This window comes from Nerophis ophidion, linkage group LG23, assembly GCF_033978795.1.
Source record: "Nerophis ophidion isolate RoL-2023_Sa linkage group LG23, RoL_Noph_v1.0, whole genome shotgun sequence".
Lineage (NCBI taxonomy): Eukaryota > Metazoa > Chordata > Actinopteri > Syngnathiformes > Syngnathidae > Nerophis > Nerophis ophidion.
Genome location: NC_084633.1, coordinates 33,688,685 through 33,710,248, shown reverse-complemented (window position 1 = coordinate 33,710,248; position 21,564 = coordinate 33,688,685). Strand labels below are relative to the sequence as shown.

Sequence of the window (21,564 nt, the reverse complement as noted above, 5' to 3'; positions counted from 1 at the left end):
ACGTAAAAAAAAACTAGTTATTTACCTGAAAAATTAGCTAAATGCTAGGACGCTAATATTAGCATTCTAACTTCTAACAAAATATTTGACCCTGTGGAGTAGGCCTGTAAAATGAGTTGGTAAAACTGGCATGTTAACATTAGCATGCTAGCAAAATATAGACAAATAACAAAATATGACTCTTAGATATGTATACCTGCAAAAAACAGCATGCTAACAGCATACATAAAATATGAAAATATTTGATTCAGAGGTATATAACTGGAAAAAAAAGCTACATAGCCAGCATGTTAACATTAGCATGCAAGCAAGACAGAAACAAGTAGCAAAATATGACTCTTAGATGATATACCTGCAAAATGAGCTAAAAAAAAAAAACGGCATGCTAACAGAATACATAAAATATGAAAATATTTGATACAGAAGTGTATACCTGCAATGCAAATGAGTTTTAAAACAAAGCTATCAAAAAAATCATACGAAAATATAAATAAATATAAAAGTATAATTTGCTATTACAGGTGTAAAATTAGCTCAAAAGCTAGTATATTAACAAAAAAAATGCTAAAATAACTTCAATAAACAAGATATGACTCTTAGATGTATACCTGCAAAAACGGCAGACTAACAGCATACATAAAATATGAAAATATTTGACTCAGGTGTATACCAGATATGACTCTTAGATGTATACCTGCAAAAACGGTGTGCTAACAGCATACATAAAATATAAAAATATTTGACTCCGAGGTGTATTACCTGAAAAATAAGACACATAGCTAGCATGTAAACATTAGCATGCTAGCGAGGCAGAGACAAGTAACAAAATATGACTCTTTGATGTATACCTGCAAAAACGGCATGCCAACAGCATACATAAAATATGAAAATATTTGACTCCGAGGTGCATTACCGGAAAAATAAGATACATAGCTAGCATGTTAACATTAGCATGCTAGCGAGGCAGACAAGTAACAAAATATGACTCTTTGATGAATACCTGCAAAAACGGCATGCGAACAGCATACATAAAATATGAAAATATTTGACTCAGAGGTGTATACCTGAAAAATAAGATACATAGCTAGCATGTTAACATTAGGTTGCTAGCGAGGCAGAGACAAGTATCAAAATATGACTCTTTGATCTATACCTGCAAAAACGGCATGCTAAGAGCATACATAAAATATGAAAATATTACCTGAAAAAAAAGATACATAGCTAGCATGTAAACATTAGCATACTAGCAAGGCAGAGACAAGTAACAAAATATGACTCTTTGATGTATTCCTGCAAAAACGGCATGCTAACAGCATACATAAAATATGAAAATATTTGACTCCGAGGTCTATTACCTGAAAAATAAGACACATAGCTAGCATGTAAACATTAGCATGCTAACTAGGCAGAGACAAGTAACAAAATATGACTCTTTGATGAATACCTGCAAAAACGGCATGCTAACAGCATACACAAATTATGAAAATATTTGACTCCGAGGTGTATTACCTGACAAATAAGATACATAGCTAGCATGTTAAGATTTGCATGCTAGCGAGGCAGAGACAAGTAACAAAATATGACTCTTTGATGAATACCTGCAAAAACGGCATGCTAACAGTATACATAAAATATGAAAATATTTGACTCAGGAGTATACCAGATATGACTCCTAGATGTGTACCTGCAAAAACGGCATGCGAACAGCATACATAAAATACGAAATATTTGACTCAGAGGCGTATACCTAAAAAATAAGATACATAGCTAGCATGATAACATTATTAGCATGCTAGCAAAACAGAGCCAAGTAACAAAATATGACTCTTTGATGTATACCTGCAAAAAACAGCATGCTAACAGTATACATAAAATATGAAAATATTTGACTCAGGTGTATACCTGAAAAATAAGATACATAGCTAGCATGTTAACATTAGCATGCTAGTGAGGCAGAGACAAGTAACAAAATATGACTCTTTGATGTATACCTGCAAAAAACAGCATGCTAACAGTATACATAAAATATGAAAATATTTGACTCAGGTGTATACCTGAAAAATAAGATACATAGCTAGCATGTTAACATTAGCATGCTAGTGAGGCAGAGACAAGTAACAAATTATGACTCTTTGATGTATACCTGCAAAAACGGCATGCGAACAGCATACATAAAATATGAAATATTTGACTCAGAGGTGTATACCTAAAAACTAAGATACATAGCTAGCATGTTAACATTAGCATGCTAGCAAAACAGAGCCAAGTAACAAAATATGACTCTTTGATGTATACCTGCAAAAAACAGCATGCTAACAGTATACATAAAATATGAAAATATTTGACTCAGAGGTGTATACCTAAAAAATAAGATACATAGCTAGCATGTTAACATTAGCATGCTAGCAAAACAGAGCCAAGTAACAAAATATGACTCTTTGATGTATACCTGCAAAAAACAGCATGCTAACAGTATACATAAAATATGAAAATATTTGACTTTGGTGTATACCTGAAAAATAAGCTACATAGCTAGCATGTTAACATTAGCATGCTAGCAAGGCAGAAACAAGTAACAAAATATGACTCTTTGATGAATATCTGCAAAAACGGCATGTGAACAGCATATATAAAATATGAAAATATTTGACTCAGGTGTATACCTGAAAAATAAGATACATAGCAAGCATGTTAACATTAGCTTGCTAGCGAAGCAGAGACAAGTAACAAAATATGACTCTTTGATGGATACCTGCAAAAACGGCATGCGAACAGCATACATAAAATAGGAAATATTTGACTCAGGTGTATACCTAAAAATAAGATACATAGCTAGCATGTTAACATTAGCATGCTAGCAAAACAGATCCAAGTAACAAAATATGACTCTTTGATGTATACCTGCAAAAAACAGCATGCTAACAGTATACATAAAATATGAAAATATTTGACTCAGAGGTGTATACCTGAAAAATAAGATACATAGCTAGCATGTTAACATTAGCATGCTAGCGAGGCAGAGACAAGTAACAAAATATGACTCTTTGATTAATACCTGCAAAAAACGGCATGCGAACAGCATACATAAAATATGAAAATATTTAACTCAGAGGTGTATACCTGAAAAATAAGATACATAGCAAGCATGTTAACATTAGCTTGGTAGCAAGCAGGCACAAGTAACAAAATATGACTCTTTGATGTATACCTGCAAAAACGGTATGCTAACTGCATACATAAAATATGAAAAAAAATATTTGACTCCGAGGTGTATTACCTGACAAATAAGATACATAGCAAGCATGTTAACATTAGCATGCTAGCGAAGCAGAGACAAGTAACAAAATATGACTCTTTGATGAATACCTGCAAAAACGGCATGAGACAGCATACATAAAATATGAAATATCTGACTCAGAGGTGTATACCTAAAAAATAAGATACATAGCTAGCATGTTAACATTAGCATGCTAGCAAAACAGAGCCAAGTAACAAAATATGACTCTTTGATGTATACCTGCAAAAAACAGCATGCTAACAGTATACATAGAATATGAAAATATTTGACTTTGGTGTATACCTGAAAAATAAGCTACATAGCTAGCATGTTAACATTAGCATGCTAGCAAGGCAGAAACAAGTAACAAAATATGACTCTTTGATGAATATCTGCAAAAACGGCATGTGAACAGCATATATAAAATATGAAAATATTTGACTCAGGTGTATACCTGAAAAATAAGATACATAGCAAGCATGTTAACATTAGCTTGCTAGCGAGGCAGAGACAAGTAACAAAATATGACTCTTTGATGGATACCTGCAAAAACGGCATGCGAACAGCATACATAAAATATGAAAATATTTGACTCAGAGGTGTATACCTAAAAAATAAGATACATAGCAAGCATGTTAACATTAGCTTGCTAGCGAAGCAGAGACAAGTAACAAAATATGACTCTTTGATGGATACCTGCAAAAACGGCATGCGAACAGCATACATAAAATAGGAAATATTTGACTCAGGTGTATACCTAAAAATAAGATACATAGCTAGCATGTTAACATTAGCATGCTAGCAAAACAGATCCAAGTAACAAAATATGACTCTTTGATGTATACCTGCAAAAAACAGCATGCTAACAGTATACATAAAATATGAAAATATTTGACTCAGAGGTGTATACCTGAAAAATAAGATACATAGCTAGCATGTTAACATTAGCATGCTAGCGAGGCAGAGACAAGTAACAAAATATGACTCTTTGATTAATACCTGCAAAAAACGGCATGCGAACAGCATACATAAAATATGAAAATATTTAACTCAGAGGTGTATACCTGAAAAATAAGATACATAGCAAGCATGTTAACATTAGCTTGGTAGCAAGCAGGCACAAGTAACAAAATATGACTCTTTGATGTATACCTGCAAAAACGGTATGCTAACTGCATACATAAAATATGAAAAAAAATATTTGACTCCGAGGTGTATTACCTGACAAATAAGATACATAGCAAGCATGTTAACATTAGCATGCTAGCGAAGCAGAGACAAGTAACAAAATATGACTCTTTGATGAATACCTGCAAAAACGGCATGAGACAGCATACATAAAATATGAAATATCTGACTCAGAGGTGTATACCTAAAAAATAAGATACATAGCTAGCATGTTAACATTAGCATGCTAGCAAAACAGAGCCAAGTAACAAAATATGACTCTTTGATGTATACCTGCAAAAAACAGCATGCTAACAGTATACATAGAATATGAAAATATTTGACTTTGGTGTATACCTGAAAAATAAGCTACATAGCTAGCATGTTAACATTAGCATGCTAGCAAGGCAGAAACAAGTAACAAAATATGACTCTTTGATGAATATCTGCAAAAACGGCATGTGAACAGCATATATAAAATATGAAAATATTTGACTCAGGTGTATACCTGAAAAATAAGATACATAGCAAGCATGTTAACATTAGCTTGCTAGCGAGGCAGAGACAAGTAACAAAATATGACTCTTTGATGGATACCTGCAAAAACGGCATGCGAACAGCATACATAAAATAGGAAATATTTGACTCAGAGGTGTATACCTAAAAAATAAGATACATAGCTAGCATGTTAACATTAGCATGTTAGCAAAACAGAGCCAAGTAACAAAATATGACTCTTTGATGTATACCTGCAAAAAACAGCATGCTAACAGTATACATAAAATATGAAAATATTTGACTTTGGTGTATACCTGAAAAATAAGCTACATAGCTAGCATGTTAACATTAGCATGTTAGCGAGGCAGAAACAAGTAACAAAATATGACTCTTTGATGAATATCTGCAAAAACGGCATGTGAACAGCATACATAAAATATGAAAATATTTGACTCAGGTGTATACCTGAAAAATAAGATACATAGCAAGCATGTTAACATTAGCTTGCTAGCGAGGCAGAGACAAGTAACAAAATATGACTCTTTGATGGATACCTGCAAAAACGGCATGCGAACAGCATACATAAAATAGGAAATATTTGACTCAGAGGTGTATACCTAAAAAATAAGATACATAGCTAGCATGTTAACATTAGCATGCTAGCAAAACAGAGCCAAGTAACAAAATATGACTCTTTGATGTATACCTGCAAAAAACAGCATGCTAACAGTATACATAAAATATGAAAATATTTGACTTTGGTGTATACCTGAAAAATAAGCTACATAGCTAGCATGTTAACATTAGCATGCTAGCGAGGCAGAGACAAGTAACAAAATATGACTCTTTGATGTATACCTGCAAAAACGGCATGTTAACAGCATACACAAAATATGAAAATATTTGAATCAGAGGTGTATACCTGCAAAAAATGGCATGCTAACAGCATACATAAAATATGAAAATAGTTGAATCAGGTGTACACCTGCAAAATAAGCCAAACAAAAAAAGGTAGCATGCTAAGAAAATATATAAAAATATATTTTTGACTCTGACCTGTATAGATACACATTTATCCAAAATGCTAACATCAGCATGCTAGCTAGCTAACATTACCCTGGAACATTTTGACTTTGGAAGGGTTTTGAATTGGAAATGCGAAACGTTTTAATTGAGGACGAGTGTTGTGAAAGTGAAAATCCAGCTTCACCACTTTAGTCGTAATTTTTAGGCTGAAGTAACTTCTCAATGACTTTGGCCCCTGACTGTTTGGTGTTGTCATTACTGCCCCCAGTGTTGGACAAGTGTATTACAACTGCGGCCCATATAGACCCCAGCTGAGTAAGAGATATTTTCGCTGGCCCCCTAGAGGGCGCTGGCAGTCCAACAATTTGTTGTTGGTCTCCAGCTGTTGTCGATTCGTTTTTTTTCTTCTTCTCCCCAACAGGCAGTTTGGCGGCTTCGCGGCCGAGAGCGAGTACCGAGCGGAGGCTTTGCGCCTGACACGCACTCTCGGGGAGACGGCGCCCTTCCAGCGAAAACAATACTTCTGCTGCAGCTACGACTCGCCCATCAAACCTTATGGACGACGCAACGAGGTGTGGTTTATACAGGAGGAGCCTTAGAGCTGTGGTTTATTATACAGGAGGAGCCCGAGTGGACTTCAGTCTCCTCCCACTGACACTCCCAACACTCTGCAGAGAGAACTCATCCTTTTCTTTGGGGAAATACTTAATTACTATATTGTTGAAGACATGTGTAGTGTGTAGTATGTTTGTGAGTTGAAGTAAAAAAATATATATATTATACATACACACACATATATATGTATACATATATACATACACATATATAATAATAATGTAGATGTATATTTACATATATATACATATTTGTATATATATATATATATATATATATATACACATATACAGTATACACACATATACATATATATATACACATATATACATATACATATATACATTTGTATACATATACATACATATACATACACATATATACACACGTGTACATATATATACACATATATACATATAAATATACATATATGTGTGTACATATATGTATATATATATATATATATATATATATATATATATACATACAGTGGTGCAAAAAAGTATTTAGTCAGCCACCGATTGTGCAAGTTCTCCCACTTAAAATGATGACAGAGGTCTATAATTTTCATCATAGGTACACTTCAACTATGAGAGACAGAATGTGAAAAAAAAATCCAGGAATTCACATTGTAGGAATTTTAAAGAATTTATTTGTAAATGATGGTGGAAAATAAGTATTTGGTCAATAACAAAAATTCAACTCAATACTTTGTAATATAACCTTTTTTTTGGCAATAACAGAGGTCAAACAATTACTATAGGTCTTTACCAGGTTTGGACACACAGTAGCTGGTATTTTGGCCCATCCTTCTATGCAGATCTTCTCGAGAACAGTGATGTTTTGGGGCTGTCGCCGAGCAACACGGACTTTCAACTCCCTCCACAGATTTTCTATGGGGTTGAGGTCTGGAGACTGGCTAGTCCACTCCAGGACTTTCAAATGCTTCTTACGGAGCAACTCCTTCATTGCCCGGGTGGTGTGTTTGGGATCATTGTCATGCTGGAAGACCCAGCCACGTTTCATCTTCAAAGCTCTCACTGATGGAAGGAGGTTTTGGCTCAAAATCTCACGATACATGGCCCCATTCATTCTTTCCTTAACACGGATCAGTCGTCCTGTCCCCTTAGCAGAAAAACAGCCCCAAAGCATGATGTTTCCAACCCCATGCTTCACAGCAGGTATGGTGTTCTCGGGATGCAACTTAGTATTCTTCTTCCTCCAAACACGACAAGTTGAGTTTATAACAAAACATTTCTATTTTGGTTTCATCTGACCACATGACATTCTCCCAATCCTCTGCTGTATCATCCATGTGCTCTCTGGCAAACTTCAGACAGGCCTGGACATGCACTGGCTTAAGAAGGGGGACACATCTGCCACTGCAGGATTCGATTCCCTGTCGGCGTAGTGTGTTACTGATGGTAACCTTTGTTACTTTGGTCCCAGCTCTCTGCAGGTCATTCACCAGGTCCTCCCGTGTGGTTCTCATGATCATTTTGACCCCACGGGATGAGATCTTGCGTGGAGCCCCAGATCGAGGGAGATTATCAGTGGTCTTGTATGTCTTCCATTTTCTGATAATTGCTCCCACAGTTGATTTTTTCACACAAAGTTGCTTGCTTATTGTAGATTCACTCTTCCCAGTCTGGTGCAGGTCTATAATTCTTTTCCTGGTGTCCTTTGACTGCTCTTTGGTCTTGGCCATAGTGGAGTTTGGAGTCTGACTGTTTGAGGCTGTGGACAGGTGTCTTCTATTCAGATAACGAGTTCAAACAGGTTCCATTAATACAGGTAACGAGTGGAGGACAGAAGAGCTTCTTAAAGAAGAAGTTACAGGTCTGTGAGAGCCAGAGATATTCCTTGTTTGAAGTGACCAAATACTTATTTTCCACCATAATTTACACATAAATTATTTAAAATTCCTACAATGTGAATTCCTGGATTTTTTTTTCACATTCTGTCTCTCACAGTTGAAGTGTACCTATGATGGAAATTACAGACCTCTGTAATCATTTTAAGTAGGGAGAACTTGCTGACTAAATACTTTTCAGCCCCACTGTATATATACACATATACGGTATACACATATATACACATACATATATATGTATATATATATATGAAGAGTTCATATGCAAAAGCAGATAAATCCATTTTGACCGATTCTGTATATTAACGATTTTCTGCCTGCTGGTGTTGCCGGTACATGTACAAGCATACAATGGTTTATTTAATATCAACATAAGCAAGTCATGAAAGTCACTTTTAAGAAATGCTGATGTAATGAATGGCTTTCAAGTAAGAGTGTTTGATGTGGTTTTACGTCAAAAGCAGATATATCCAAATTATGATATGTCGCAAAAACAGATATCTCCAAAATCGTTTTCTTTGCGGTCGTTATTTCGCATAATATTCAAGATAAAGATAGAGAGAAAAACAGAACGTTAAATTTATCGAAAGCCACATTTCAACGTAACAACTTTTCACATTTCTTTACTTCATTATTTAACAGTTTCGATCCCTTGGTGCGTATAAATCTAGCTGTCCCCGCGAACATTGTTTTTTCGTACTTGCTAACCGGACATGCTTTTTTGGAACTGTGACCTCACATATTTACCTTGTGCTTTTCAGCACAAAATGAAAAAAACAAAAAAAACTGTTGCAATGAAGACAATGTTTTATTAATAAAACAACCACAAATGCTCAACCTGGTTTGCCTCACTCATCATCGCTATCGACATTAGCTCCCTGCTCGACAACATCGTTTAACGCGGCGGTGTAAAACTCACGGACACGCGTGCTAGCGCCAACATCAAATAACTTCAACAGGTCAGTTTTTTTCGCTGGCTTAACATTGTTCACAGGAGAAGCTTCCAAATTATTCATGCGTGGATAACAACACTGAGTGAGTCCGTGCGCGCCGCCATTTTGTTTGTCAGGTGATCCCGTACTGCAGCGCTGGTTGGGCAAACGGATATATCGGCTTTTGTGGTAGATGATCCATGGCGCTTATCGGCCTTTGCAATAAATCGCTGAACTAAATGACGTTAAAAGCGGCATTTGTCCGCATTTGCAAACAAATTGATTTTGGTATACCACAATAGAAGTGGCGGACTATATATTACCGAGGCTGGGCTAAACTTGATCAAAATGGCGTTTATCGGTTTTTGCGTATGAACTCTTCATATATATATATATACATACATACATACATACATACATACATATATTATATATATATCCCTCCGGGTACTCCGGCTTCCTCCCACTTCCAAAGACATGCACCTGGGGATAGGTTGATTGGCAACACTAAAATGGCCCTAGTGTGTGAATGTTGTCTGTCTATCTGTGTTGGCCCTGCGATGAGGTGGCGACTTGTCCAGGGTGTACCCTGCCTTCCGCCCGATTGTAGCTGAGATAGGCGCCAGCGCCCCCCGCGACCCCGAAAAGGGAATAAGCGGTAGAAAATGGATGGATGGATATATATTCATACATGTATATACATATATATATATATACATATATATACACATATATATGTATATATACGTATATATACACACATATATATACAGTACATATCCACATACATATATATATATATATACATACATACATACATATATACTTAAGTATGGGGAACTAATTCACCATTAATTAGTTGCTTATTAAAATAACAAAGACTTAATTCAGAGTTGTTTGGACACGAGGGTTACTAATAAGCTCTAATTCTGAGGTTATTGAGGGAAGACTCTTAGTTAATGGCTTATATAATAAGGCAATGCAGAATAAAGCATTAACAAGTACTTAATAATGACTACTTAAGAGCCAATGTTACGAATTTGCATGTAAATAAGCAACTCATTAATGGTGAATATGTCTTCCCCATACTGAAGTGTTACCATTTATATACACACACACATACATATGGCTGTAAATGTATATATGTGTATAAATAAAGATAAATGTATATATGTGTGTATATATAAATATATCTATATAAATAGTATTGACAGTATTTTCATGTTTGTGTTTGTTTGATGTGAATTATTCCAGGTTATACGGTACAGTCGTCCTTCGCTACGTCACACTTCACATATTGCCACTTTGCCACATTACGCATTTTAAAAAAGATATATTGAAAAATGTTTGGTTTAAAAGAAGTGTTGATTTAAGTCTTATTTCAAGTGTGGTTTAGGGTTGTGACTCTTTGGACACCTAACGATTCGATCCGATTCCTGGGGTAACGATTCAATTCAGAACTGATTCCACACAATTCTCGCAGTGTATTATTTGGTATAAAAATGATGACGACAACAAAATTGATGGGCCTGCATGACACCGAGCATGTATCAAGTACCAGGTTATATGACTCTGAAGTGCATGGCTGTAAATGTCGCTGAAAAAGTTAGCGTGCTAATGTTAACATGCTACCAGTTAGCATGTGTCAAGTATCAAATTATTTGATTTTGAGGTGTACAGCTGCAAAATTAGCTAAAAATTTAAAAAAACAAAAAAAAACATGCTAGTATGCTAAAAGTTAGCATGTGTCATGTATCAAGTTATATTAATAATGTGTACAGCTGCAAAATTAGCTAAAAAAAATTAAAATAAAAAGTAAGCATGCTAGCATGTTAACAGTTAGCGTGCGTCAGGTATCAAGTTATATGACTCTAATGTGTACAGCTGCAAAATTAGCTAAACATTTAAAATAAATAAGTAAGCACGCTAGTATGCTAACAATTGTGTCAAGTATGAAACTATATGACTAAGGTGTGCAGCTGCAAACTTAGCTTAAAATGTAAAATACAAAGTTATCATGCTAATATGAGCATGCTAACATGCTAACATTTAGCATGCGTCAAGTATTAAGTTATATGACTAAGGTGTACAGCTGCAAAATTAGCTAGAAATTTTAAATAAAATCAACCACCAAGTTATACGACTAAGATGTACGGCTGTAAAAATAGCTAAAAATATAAAATAAAAACTTAGCATGCTGATATAACCATGCTAACATTCAGCATGCGTCAAGTATCAAGTTATATGACTCTATTGTGTACGGCTGCAAAATTAGTGGGGGGAAAAAGTAAGCATGCTAAAATAAGCATGCTAGCATGCTAACGGTTAACATTTGTCAAGTATCAAATTATATGACTAAGGTGTATGGCAGCAAAATTAGCTAGTCACATAACATAAAAAGTTAGCATGCTAATATGAGCATGCTAACAGTTAATACGTGTCAAATATTAAACTATATGATTCTTAGCTGTACGGCTGCAAAATTAGCTAAAAATGTAAAATAAAAAGTTAGCATGCTGATATAAGCATGCTAACATTTAGCATATGTTTAGTATCAAGTTGTAGGACTCTAATGTGTTCAGCTGCAAAATAAGCTAAAAAAAAGTAAACATGCTAACATGAGCATGCTAGTATGAGCATGTTAACAGTTAATATGTGTCGAATATTAAACTATATGCCTCTTAGCTGTACGGCTGCAAAATTAGCTAAAAATGTAAAATAAAAAGTTAGCATGCTGATATGAGCATGCTAACATTTAGCATGTGTTAACTATCAAGTTATATGACTAAGGTGAACGGCTGCAAAATTAGCTAAACATTTTCAATAAAATGTTAGCATGTGTCAAGTATTAAATTATATGACTAAATGTGTACGCTGCAAAATTAGTTAAAAATGTAAAATTAAAAGTTAGCATGCTAGCATGGTAACAGTTAACATGTGTCAAGTATCAAACTATCAAATTATATGACTAAGGTGTACAGCTGCAAAATTAGCTAAAAATGTAAAATAAAAAGTTAGCATGCTGATATAAGCAAGCTAACATTTAGCATGTGTTAAGTATCAAGTTATAGGACTCTAAAGTGTTCGGCTGCAAAATAAGTTAAAAAAAAAAGTAAACATGCTAACACAGGCATGCTAGTATGAGCATGTTAACAGTTAATGTGTGTCAAATTTTAAACTATACGACTCTTAGCTGTACGGCTGCGAAATTAGCTAAAAATGTAAAATAAAAAGTTAGCATGCTGATATGAGCATGCTAACATTTAGCATGTGTTAACTATCAAGTTATATGACTAAGGTGAACGGCTGCAAAATTAGCTAAACATTTTCAATAAAATGTTAGCATGTGTCAAGTATTAAATTTAATGACTAAATGTGTACGCTGCAAAATTAGTTAAAAATGTAAAATTAAAAGTTAGCATGCTAGCATGGTAACAGTTAACATGTGTCAAGTATCAAACTATATGACTAAGGTGTATGGCAGCAAAATTAGCTAGTCACATAAAATAAAAACTTAGCATGCTAATATGAGCATGCCAACAGTTAATATGTGTCAAATATTAAACTATATGACTCTTAGCTGTACAGCTGCAAAATTAGCTAAAAATGTAAAATAAAAAGTTAGCATGCTGATATAAGCATGCTAACATTTAGCATGTGTTAAGTATCAAGTTATAGGACTCTAATGTGTTCGGCTCCAAAATAAGCTAAAAATGTAAAATAAAAAGTTAGCATGCTGATATAAGCATGGTAACATTTAGCATGTGTTAAGTATCAAGTTATAGGACTCTAAAGTATTCGGCTGCAAAATAAGCTAAAAAAAAAGTAAACATGCTAACACAGGCATGCTAGTATGAGCATGTTAACAGTTAATGTGTGTCAAATATTAAACTATATGACTCTTAGCTGTACGGCTGCGAAATTAGCTAAAAATGTAAAATAAAAAGTTAGCATGCTGATACAAGCATGCTAACATTTAGTGGGTGCTAACTATCAAGTTATATGATTAAGGTGTACGGCTGCAAAATTAGCTAAACATTTTCAGTAAAATGTTAACATGTGTGAAGTATTAAATTATATGACTGAATGTGTACGCTGCAAAATTAGCTAAAAATGTCAAATTAAAAGATAGCATGCTAGCATGGTAACAGTTAACATGTGTCAAGTATCAAACTATATGGCTAAGGTGTACAGCTGCAAAATTAGCTAAAAATTTAAAATAAAAAGTTAGCATGCTAATATAAGCATGCTAGAATGCTAACATTTAGCATGCGTAAAGTATCAAGTTATACGACTATGTGTACGGCTGCAAAGTTGCTAAAAAATTTAAAATATAATGTTAGCATGTGTCATGTACCAAGTTATATGATTAAGGTGTATGGCTGCAAAATTAGCTAATCATGTAAAATAAAAAGTTAGCATGCTGACATAAGCATGCTAACATTTAGCATGTGTTAAGTATCAAGTTATAGGACTCTAATGTGTTCGGCTGCAAAATAAGCTAAAAAAAAAGTAAACATGCTAACATAAGCATGCTAGAATGAGCATGTTAACATTCAATAAGTGTAAAATATTAAACTATATGACTCTTAGCTGTACGGCTGCGAAATTAGCTAAAAATGTAAAATAAAAAGTTAACATGCTGATACAAGCATGCTAACATTTAGCATGTGTTAACTATCAAGTTATATGACTAAGGTGTACGGCTGCAAAATTAGCTAAACATTTTCAATAAAATGTTAGCATGTGTCAAGTATTAAATTATATGACTAAATGTGTACGGCTGCAAAATTAGCTAATAATGTAAAATTTAAAGTTAGCATGCTAGCATGGTAACAGTTAACGTGTCAAGTATCAAACTATATGGCTAAGGTGTACAGCTGCAAAATTAGCTAAAAATTTAAAATAAAAAGTTAGCATACTAATATGAGCATGCTAGAATGCTAACATTTAGCATGCGTAAAGTATCAAGTTATACGACTCTGTGTACGGCTGCAAAGTTGCTAAAAAAATTAAAATATAATGTTAGCATGTGTCATGTACCAAGTTATATGACTAAGGTGTACGGCTGCAAAATTAGCTAAACATTTTCAATAAAATGTTAGCATGTGTCAAGTATTAAATTATATGACTAAATGTGTACGGCTGCAAAATTGGCTAATAATGTAAAATTTAAAGTTAGCATGCTAGCATGGTAACAGTTAACGTGTCAAGTATCAAACTATATGGCTAAGGTGTACGGCTGCAAAATTAGCTAAAAATTTAAAATAAAAAGTTAGCATGCTAGAATGCTAACATTTAGCATGCGTAAAGTATCAAGTTATATGACTCTGTGTACGGCTGCAAAGTTGCTAAAAAATTTAACATAAAATGTTAGCATGTGTCATGTACCAAGTTATATGACTAAGCATGCTAGTATGAGCATGTTAACAGTTAATATGTGTCAAATATTAAACTATATGACTCTTAGCCGTAAGGCTGCGAAATTAGCTAAAAATAAAAAGTTAGCATGCTGATATAAGCATGCTAGTATGAGCATGTTAACAGTTAATTTGTGTCAACTATTAAACTATATGACTCTTAGCTGTACGACTTCGAAATTAGCTAAAAATGTAAAATAAAAAGTTAGCATGCTGACACAAGCATGCTAACATTTAGCACGTGTTAACTATCAAGTCATATGACTAAGGTGTACGGCTGCAAAATTAGCTAAACATTTTCAATAAAACGTTAGCATTTGTCAAGTATTAAATTATATGACTAAATGTGTACGGCTGCAAAATTAGCTAAAAATGTAAAATTAAAAATTAGCATGCTAGCATGGTAACAGTTAACATGTGTCAAGTATCAAACTATATGGCTAAGGTGTACGGCTGCAAAAATAGCTAAAAATGTAAAATAAAAAGCTAATATAAGCATGCTAGAATGCTAACATTTAGCATGCATAAAGTATCAAGTTATATGACTCTAATGTGTACGGCTGCAAAGTTGCTAAAAAATTTAAAATAAAATGTTAGCATGTGTCATGTACCAAGTTATATGATTAAGGTGTATGGCTGCAAAATTAGCTAATCATGTAAAATAAAAAGTTAGCATGCTAAAATAAGCATGCTAACAGTTAACATGTGTCAAATATTAAACTGTATGACTCTTAGGTGTACAGTTGCAAAATTGGTTAAAAAAAAAAAGTTAGCATGCTAATATAAGCATGCTAACAGTTAACACGTGTCAAATATTAAACTGTATGACTCTTAGGTGCACAGCTGCAAAATTGGTGAAAAAAAAAAAGTTAGCATGCTAATGTTAGCACTAACAAGTTAGCAGCTGTGTTCCCAATGACCCAACCCACCACCTGAGGTTTAGGGAAGATGGGATCATGTGTAAGGAAGTTATACTTTTTCAACAGAAGGGGGCGATGTTGGTGCGGATGTTAACGTCTTAAAGCCTCGAGTCAGTTCGATCATCTAAAGTGAAGTCAAGAGTTTTTGCCATTAAGCTCCGGACACTAGGAATGGATACCAAATCGGTACCGATTTCAAAATGAATCGAGTTAGAATCGGGAAGCAACATTCCAGTTCCCGGGTTGAGAGTGAACAATGCTAACAACACGGTCGCTAAACTTGGCGCTGAACAACATTTTGTTTGAAAATTCTTGTAAAAATGTTTTAAAAATGTAAAATAAGTGACTTATCATTAATAATCATAATTATTCCTTTACCACAGACGAGGGACGACTGTCACGGTCATTAAAGTAACAAAGCAATAACATTAGGAAGTGGAAATAAAAGCCATAAAGTAGAGTCGATATATTTATGTTTTACTTTTGTGATGAATCAACAAGTTACTGTAGCAGTTGAGTGTTTTACTTTGAAAGTGTTTTATGTGATGTTTCTGTGTCGTGTGCTGATATTGAGTCCTTCCAAAATAAAATGACAGCACCAAAAAGTGTGTAAAGTTCATTTCTGTGCACTAAATATGTCCACTCATCTAAATACAACATTTTACTGTGATAGGTGTCAGCTAGCGATTAGAGTGTTAGTTGTCAGCTAGCGATTAGAGTGTTAGTTGTCAGTGAGTTGGAGATTATCACACCAGATGCAATCGCCTAGCAACTAGGTTACAAGTTGTCAGCTAACACATAGGGTGTTAGTTGTCAGCTAGCGATTAGAGTATTAGTTGTCAGCTAGATATTATCACGCCAGATGCAAATACGTAGCAATTATGTTACAAGTTGTCAGCTAGCGATTAGAGTGTTAGTTGACAGCTAGCGATTAGAGTGTTAGTTGTCAGTGAGTTACAGATTATCACGCCAGATGCAATCGCCTAGCAACTAGGTTACAAGTTGTCAGCTAACACATAGGGTGTTAGTTGTCAGCTAGCGGTTAGAGTGTTAGTTGTCAGCTAGCGATTATCACGCCAGATACAATTAGGCTACAAGTTGTCAGCTAGCGATTAGAGTGTTAGTTGTCAGCTAGATATTATCACGCCAGATGCAAATACGTAGCAATTATGTTACAAGTTGTCAGCTAGCGATTAGAGTGTTAGTTGTCAGCTAGCGATTATCACGCCAGATACAATTAGGCTACAAGTTGTCAGCTAGCGATTAGAGTGTTAGTTGTCAGCTAGATATTATCACGCCAGATGCAAATACGTAGCAATTATGTTACAAGTTGTCAGCTAGCGATTAGAGTGTTAGTTGTCAGCTAGATATTATCACGCCAGATGCAAATACGTAGCAATTATGTTACAAGTTGTCAGCTACCGATTAGAGTGTTAGTTGACAGTGAGTTACAGATAATCACGCCAGATGCAATCGCCTAGCAACTAGGTTACAAGTTGTCAGCTAACACATAAGGTGTTGGTTGTCAGCTAGCGATTAGAGTGTTAGTTGTCAGCTAGCGATTATAGTGTTAGATGTCAGATAGCGATTATGACGCCAGCTGCAATTAGGCTACAAGTTGTCAGCTAGCGATTAGAGTGTTAATTGTCAGCTAGGGATTATCACGCCAGATGCAAATACGTAGCAGTTATGTTACAAGTTGTCAGCTAGCGATTAGAGTGTTAGTTGACAGCTAGCGATTAGAGTGTTAGTTGTCAGTGAGTTACAGATTATCATGCCAGATGCAATCGCCTAGCAACTAGGTTACAAGTTGTCAGCTAACACATAAGGTGTTAGTTGTCAGCTAGCGATTAGAGTGTTAGTTGTCAGCTAGCGATTATCACGCCAGATACAATTAGGCTACAAGTTGTCAGCTAGCGATTAGAGTGTTAGGTGTCAGCTAGATATTATCACGCCAGATGCAAATACGTAGCAATTATGTTACAAGTTGTCAGCTAGCGATTAGAGTGTTAGTTGTCAGCTAGATATTATCACGCCAGATGCAAATACGTAGCAATTATGTTACAAGTTGTCAGCTACCGATTAGAGTGTTAGTTGACAGTGAGTTACAGATAATCACGCCAGATGCAATCGCCTAGCAACTAGGTTACAAGTTGTCAGCTAACACATAAGGTGTTGGTTGTCAGCTAGCGATTAGAGTGTTAGTTGTCAGCTAGCGATTATAGTGTTAGATGTCAGATAGCGATTATGACGCCAGCTGCAATTAGGCTACAAGTTGTCAGCTAGCGATTAGAGTGTTAATTGTCAGCTAGGGATTATCACGCCAGATGCAAATACGTAGCAGTTATGTTACAAGTTGTCAGCTAGCGATTAGAGTGTTAGTTGACAGCTAGCGATTAGAGTGTTAGTTGTCAGTGAGTTACAGATTATCATGCCAGATGCAATCGCCTAGCAACTAGGTTACAAGTTGTCAGCTAACACATAAGGTGTTAGTTGTCAGCTAGCGATTAGAGTGTTAGTTGTCAGCTAGCGATTATCACGCCAGATACAATTAGGCTACAAGTTGTCAGCTAGCGATTAGAGTGTTAGGTGTCAGCTAGATATTATCACGCCAGATGCAAATACGTAGCAATTATGTTACAAGTTGTCAGCTAGCGATTAGAGTGTTAGTTGTCAGCTAGATATTATCACGCCAGATGCAAATACGTAGCAATTATGTTACAAGTTGTCAGCTACCGATTAGAGTGTTAGTTGACAGCTAGCGATTAGAGTGTTAGTTGTCAGTGAGTTACAGATTATCACGCCAGATGCAATCGCCTAGCAACTAGGTTACAAGTTGTCAGCTAACACATAAGGTGTTGGTTGTCAGCTAGCGATTAGAGTGTTAGTTGTCAGCTAGCGATTATAGTGTTAGATGTCAGATAGCGATTATGACGCCAGCTGCAATTAGGCTACAAGTTGTCAGCTAGCGATTAGAGTGTTAATTGTCAGCTAGGGATTATCACGCCAGATGCAAATACGTAGCAGTTATGTTACAAGTTGTCAGCTAGCGATTAGAGTGTTAGTTGACAGCTAGCGATTAGAGTGTTAGTTGTCAGTGAGTTACAGATTATCATGCCAGATGCAATCGCCTAGCAACTAGGTTACAAGTTGTCAGCTAACACATAAGGTGTTAGTTGTCAGCTAGCGATTAGAGTGTTAGTTGTCAGCTAGCGATTATCACGCCAGATACAATTAGGCTACAAGTTGTCAGCTAGCGATTAGAGTGTTAGGTGTCAGCTAGATATTATCACGCCAGATGCAAATACGTAGCAATTATGTTACAAGTTGTCAGCTAGCGATTAGAGTGTTAGTTGTCAGCTAGATATTATCACGCCAGATGCAAATACGTAGCAATTATGTTACAAGTTGTCAGCTACCGATTAGAGTGTTAGTTGACAGCTAGCGATTAGAGTGTTAGTTGTCAGTGAGTTACAGATTATCACGCCAGATGCAATCGCCTAGCAACTAGGTTACATGTTGTCAGCTAACACATAAGGTGTTGGTTGTCAGCTAGCGATTAGAGTGTTAGTTGTCAGCTAGCGATTATAGTGTTAGATGTCAGATAGCGATTATGACGCCAGCTGCAATTAGGCTACAAGTTGTCAGCTAGCGATTAGAGTGTTAATTGTCAGCTAGGGATTATCACGCCAGATGCAAATACGTAGCAATTATGTTACAAGTTGTCAGCTACCGATTAGAGTGTTAGTTGACAGCTAGCGATTAGAGTGTTAGTTGTCAGTGAGTTACAGATTATCACGCCAGATGCAATCGGCTGGCAACTAGGTTACATGTTGTCAGCTAACACATAAGGTGTTGGTTGTCAGCTAGCGATTAGAGTGTTAGTTGTCAGCTAGCGATTATAGTGTTAGATGTCAGATAGCGATTATGACGCCAGCTGCAATTAGGCTACAAGTTGTCAGCTAGCGATTAGAGTGTTAATTGTCAGCTAGGGATTATCACGCCAGATGCAAATACGTAGCAATTATGTTACAAGTTGTCAGCTACCGATTAGAGTGTTAGTTGACAGCTAGCGATTAGAGTGTTAGTTGTCAGTGAGTTACAGATTATCACGCCAGATGCAATCGGCTGGCAACTAGGTTACATGTTGTCAGCTAACACATAAGGTGTTGGTTGTCAGCTAGCGATTAGAGTGTTAGTTGTCAGCTAGCGATTATAGTGTTAGATGTCAGATAGCGATTATGACGCCAGCTGCAATTAGGCTACAAGTTGTCAGCTAGCGATTAGAGTGTTAATTGTCAGCTAGGGATTATCACGCCAGATGCAAATACGTAGCAATTATGTTACAAGTCGTCAGCTAGCGATTAGAGTGTTAGTTGACAGCTAGCGATTAGAGTGTTAGTTGACAGCTAGCGAATAGAGTGTTAGTTGTCAGTGAGTTACAGATTATCACGCCAGATGCAATCGCCTAGCAACTAGGTTACAAGTTGTCAGCTAACACATAAGGTGTTAGTTGTCAGCTAGCGATTAGAGTGTTAGTTGTCAGCTAGCGATTATCACGCCAGATACAATTAGGCTACAAGTTGTCAGCTAGCAATTAGAGTGTTAGTTGTCAGCTAGATATTATCACGCCAGATGCAAATACGTAGCAATTATGTTACAAGTTGTCAGCTAGCGATTAGAGTGTTAGTTGACAGCTAGCGATTAGAGTGTTAGTTGTCAGTGAGTTACAGATTATCACGCCAGATGCAATCGCCTAGCAACGAGGTTACAAGTTGTCAGCTAACACATAAGGTGTTAGTTGTCAGCTAGCGATTAGAGTGTTAGTTGTCAGCTAGCGATTATCACGCCAGATACAATTAGGCTACAAGTTGTCAGCTAGCGATTAGAGTGTTAGTTGTCAGCCAGATATTATCACACCAGATGCAAATACGTAGCAATTATGTTACAAGTTGTCAGCTACCGATTAGAGTGTTAGTTGACAGTGAGTTACAGATTATCTCGCCAGATGCAATCGCCTAGCAACTAGGGTACAAGTTGTCAGCTAACACATAAGGTGTTAGTTGTCAGCTAGCGATTAGAGTGTTAGTTGTCAGCTAGCGATTATAGTGTTAGATGTCAGATAGCGATTATGACGCCAGCTGCAATTAGGCTACAAGTTGTCAGCTAGCGATTAGAGTGTTAGTTGTCAGCTAGATATTATCACGCCAGATGCAAATACGTAGCAATTATGTTACAAGTTGTCAGCTAGCGATTAGAGTGTTAGTTGACAGCTAGCGATTATAGTGTTAGATGTCAGATAGCGATTATGACGCCAGCTGCAATTAGGCTACAAGTTGTCAGCTAGCGATTAGAGTGTTAGTTGTCAGCTAGATATTATCACGCCAGATGCAAATACGTAGCAATTATGTTACAAGTTGTCAGCTAGCGATTAGAGTGTTAGTTGACAGCTAGCGATTAGAGTGTTAGTTGTCAGTGAGTTACAGATTATCACGCCAGATGCAATCGCCTAGCAACTAGGTTACAAGTTGTCAGCTAACATAGGGTGTTAGTTGTCAGCTAGCGATTAGAGTGTTAGTTGTCAGCTAGCGATTATCACGCCAGCTGCGATTAGGCTACAAGTTGTCAGCTAGCGATTAGAGTGTTAGTTGTCAGCTAGATATTATCACGCCAGATGCAAATACGTAGCAATTATGTTACAAGTTGTCAGCTACCGATTAGAGTGTTAGTTGACAGCTAGCGATTAGAGTGTTAGTTGTCAGTGAGTTACAGATTATCACGCCAGATGCAATCGCCTAGCAACTAGGTTACAAGTTGTCAGCTAACACATAAGTTG

At 36.0% G+C, this 21,564-nt stretch overlaps 1 protein-coding gene and 1 long non-coding RNA gene across 2 annotated transcripts in view; both read left to right on the top strand.

The window, feature by feature from the left end:
* The window catches only part of LOC133541125 (heme-binding protein 1-like), a 51,289-nt gene extending 44,420 nt beyond the window's left edge, over positions 1–6,869 (top strand). The window contains exon 4 of the mRNA XM_061884233.1: positions 6,390–6,869. Coding sequence (XP_061740217.1) covers positions 6,390–6,567 — 178 coding nt within the window. The 3' untranslated portion in view covers positions 6,568–6,869. The remainder of the gene's footprint in view (positions 1–6,389) is intronic.
* A 5,497-nt stretch (positions 6,870–12,366) lies between these two features.
* LOC133541124 (uncharacterized) lies at positions 12,367–16,333 on the top strand. The gene is made up of 2 exons (XR_009803797.1): positions 12,367–15,543; positions 15,644–16,333. It is a non-coding gene; the product is annotated as an uncharacterized LOC133541124 (long non-coding RNA).
* Positions 16,334–21,564: the final 5,231 nt, after the last annotated feature.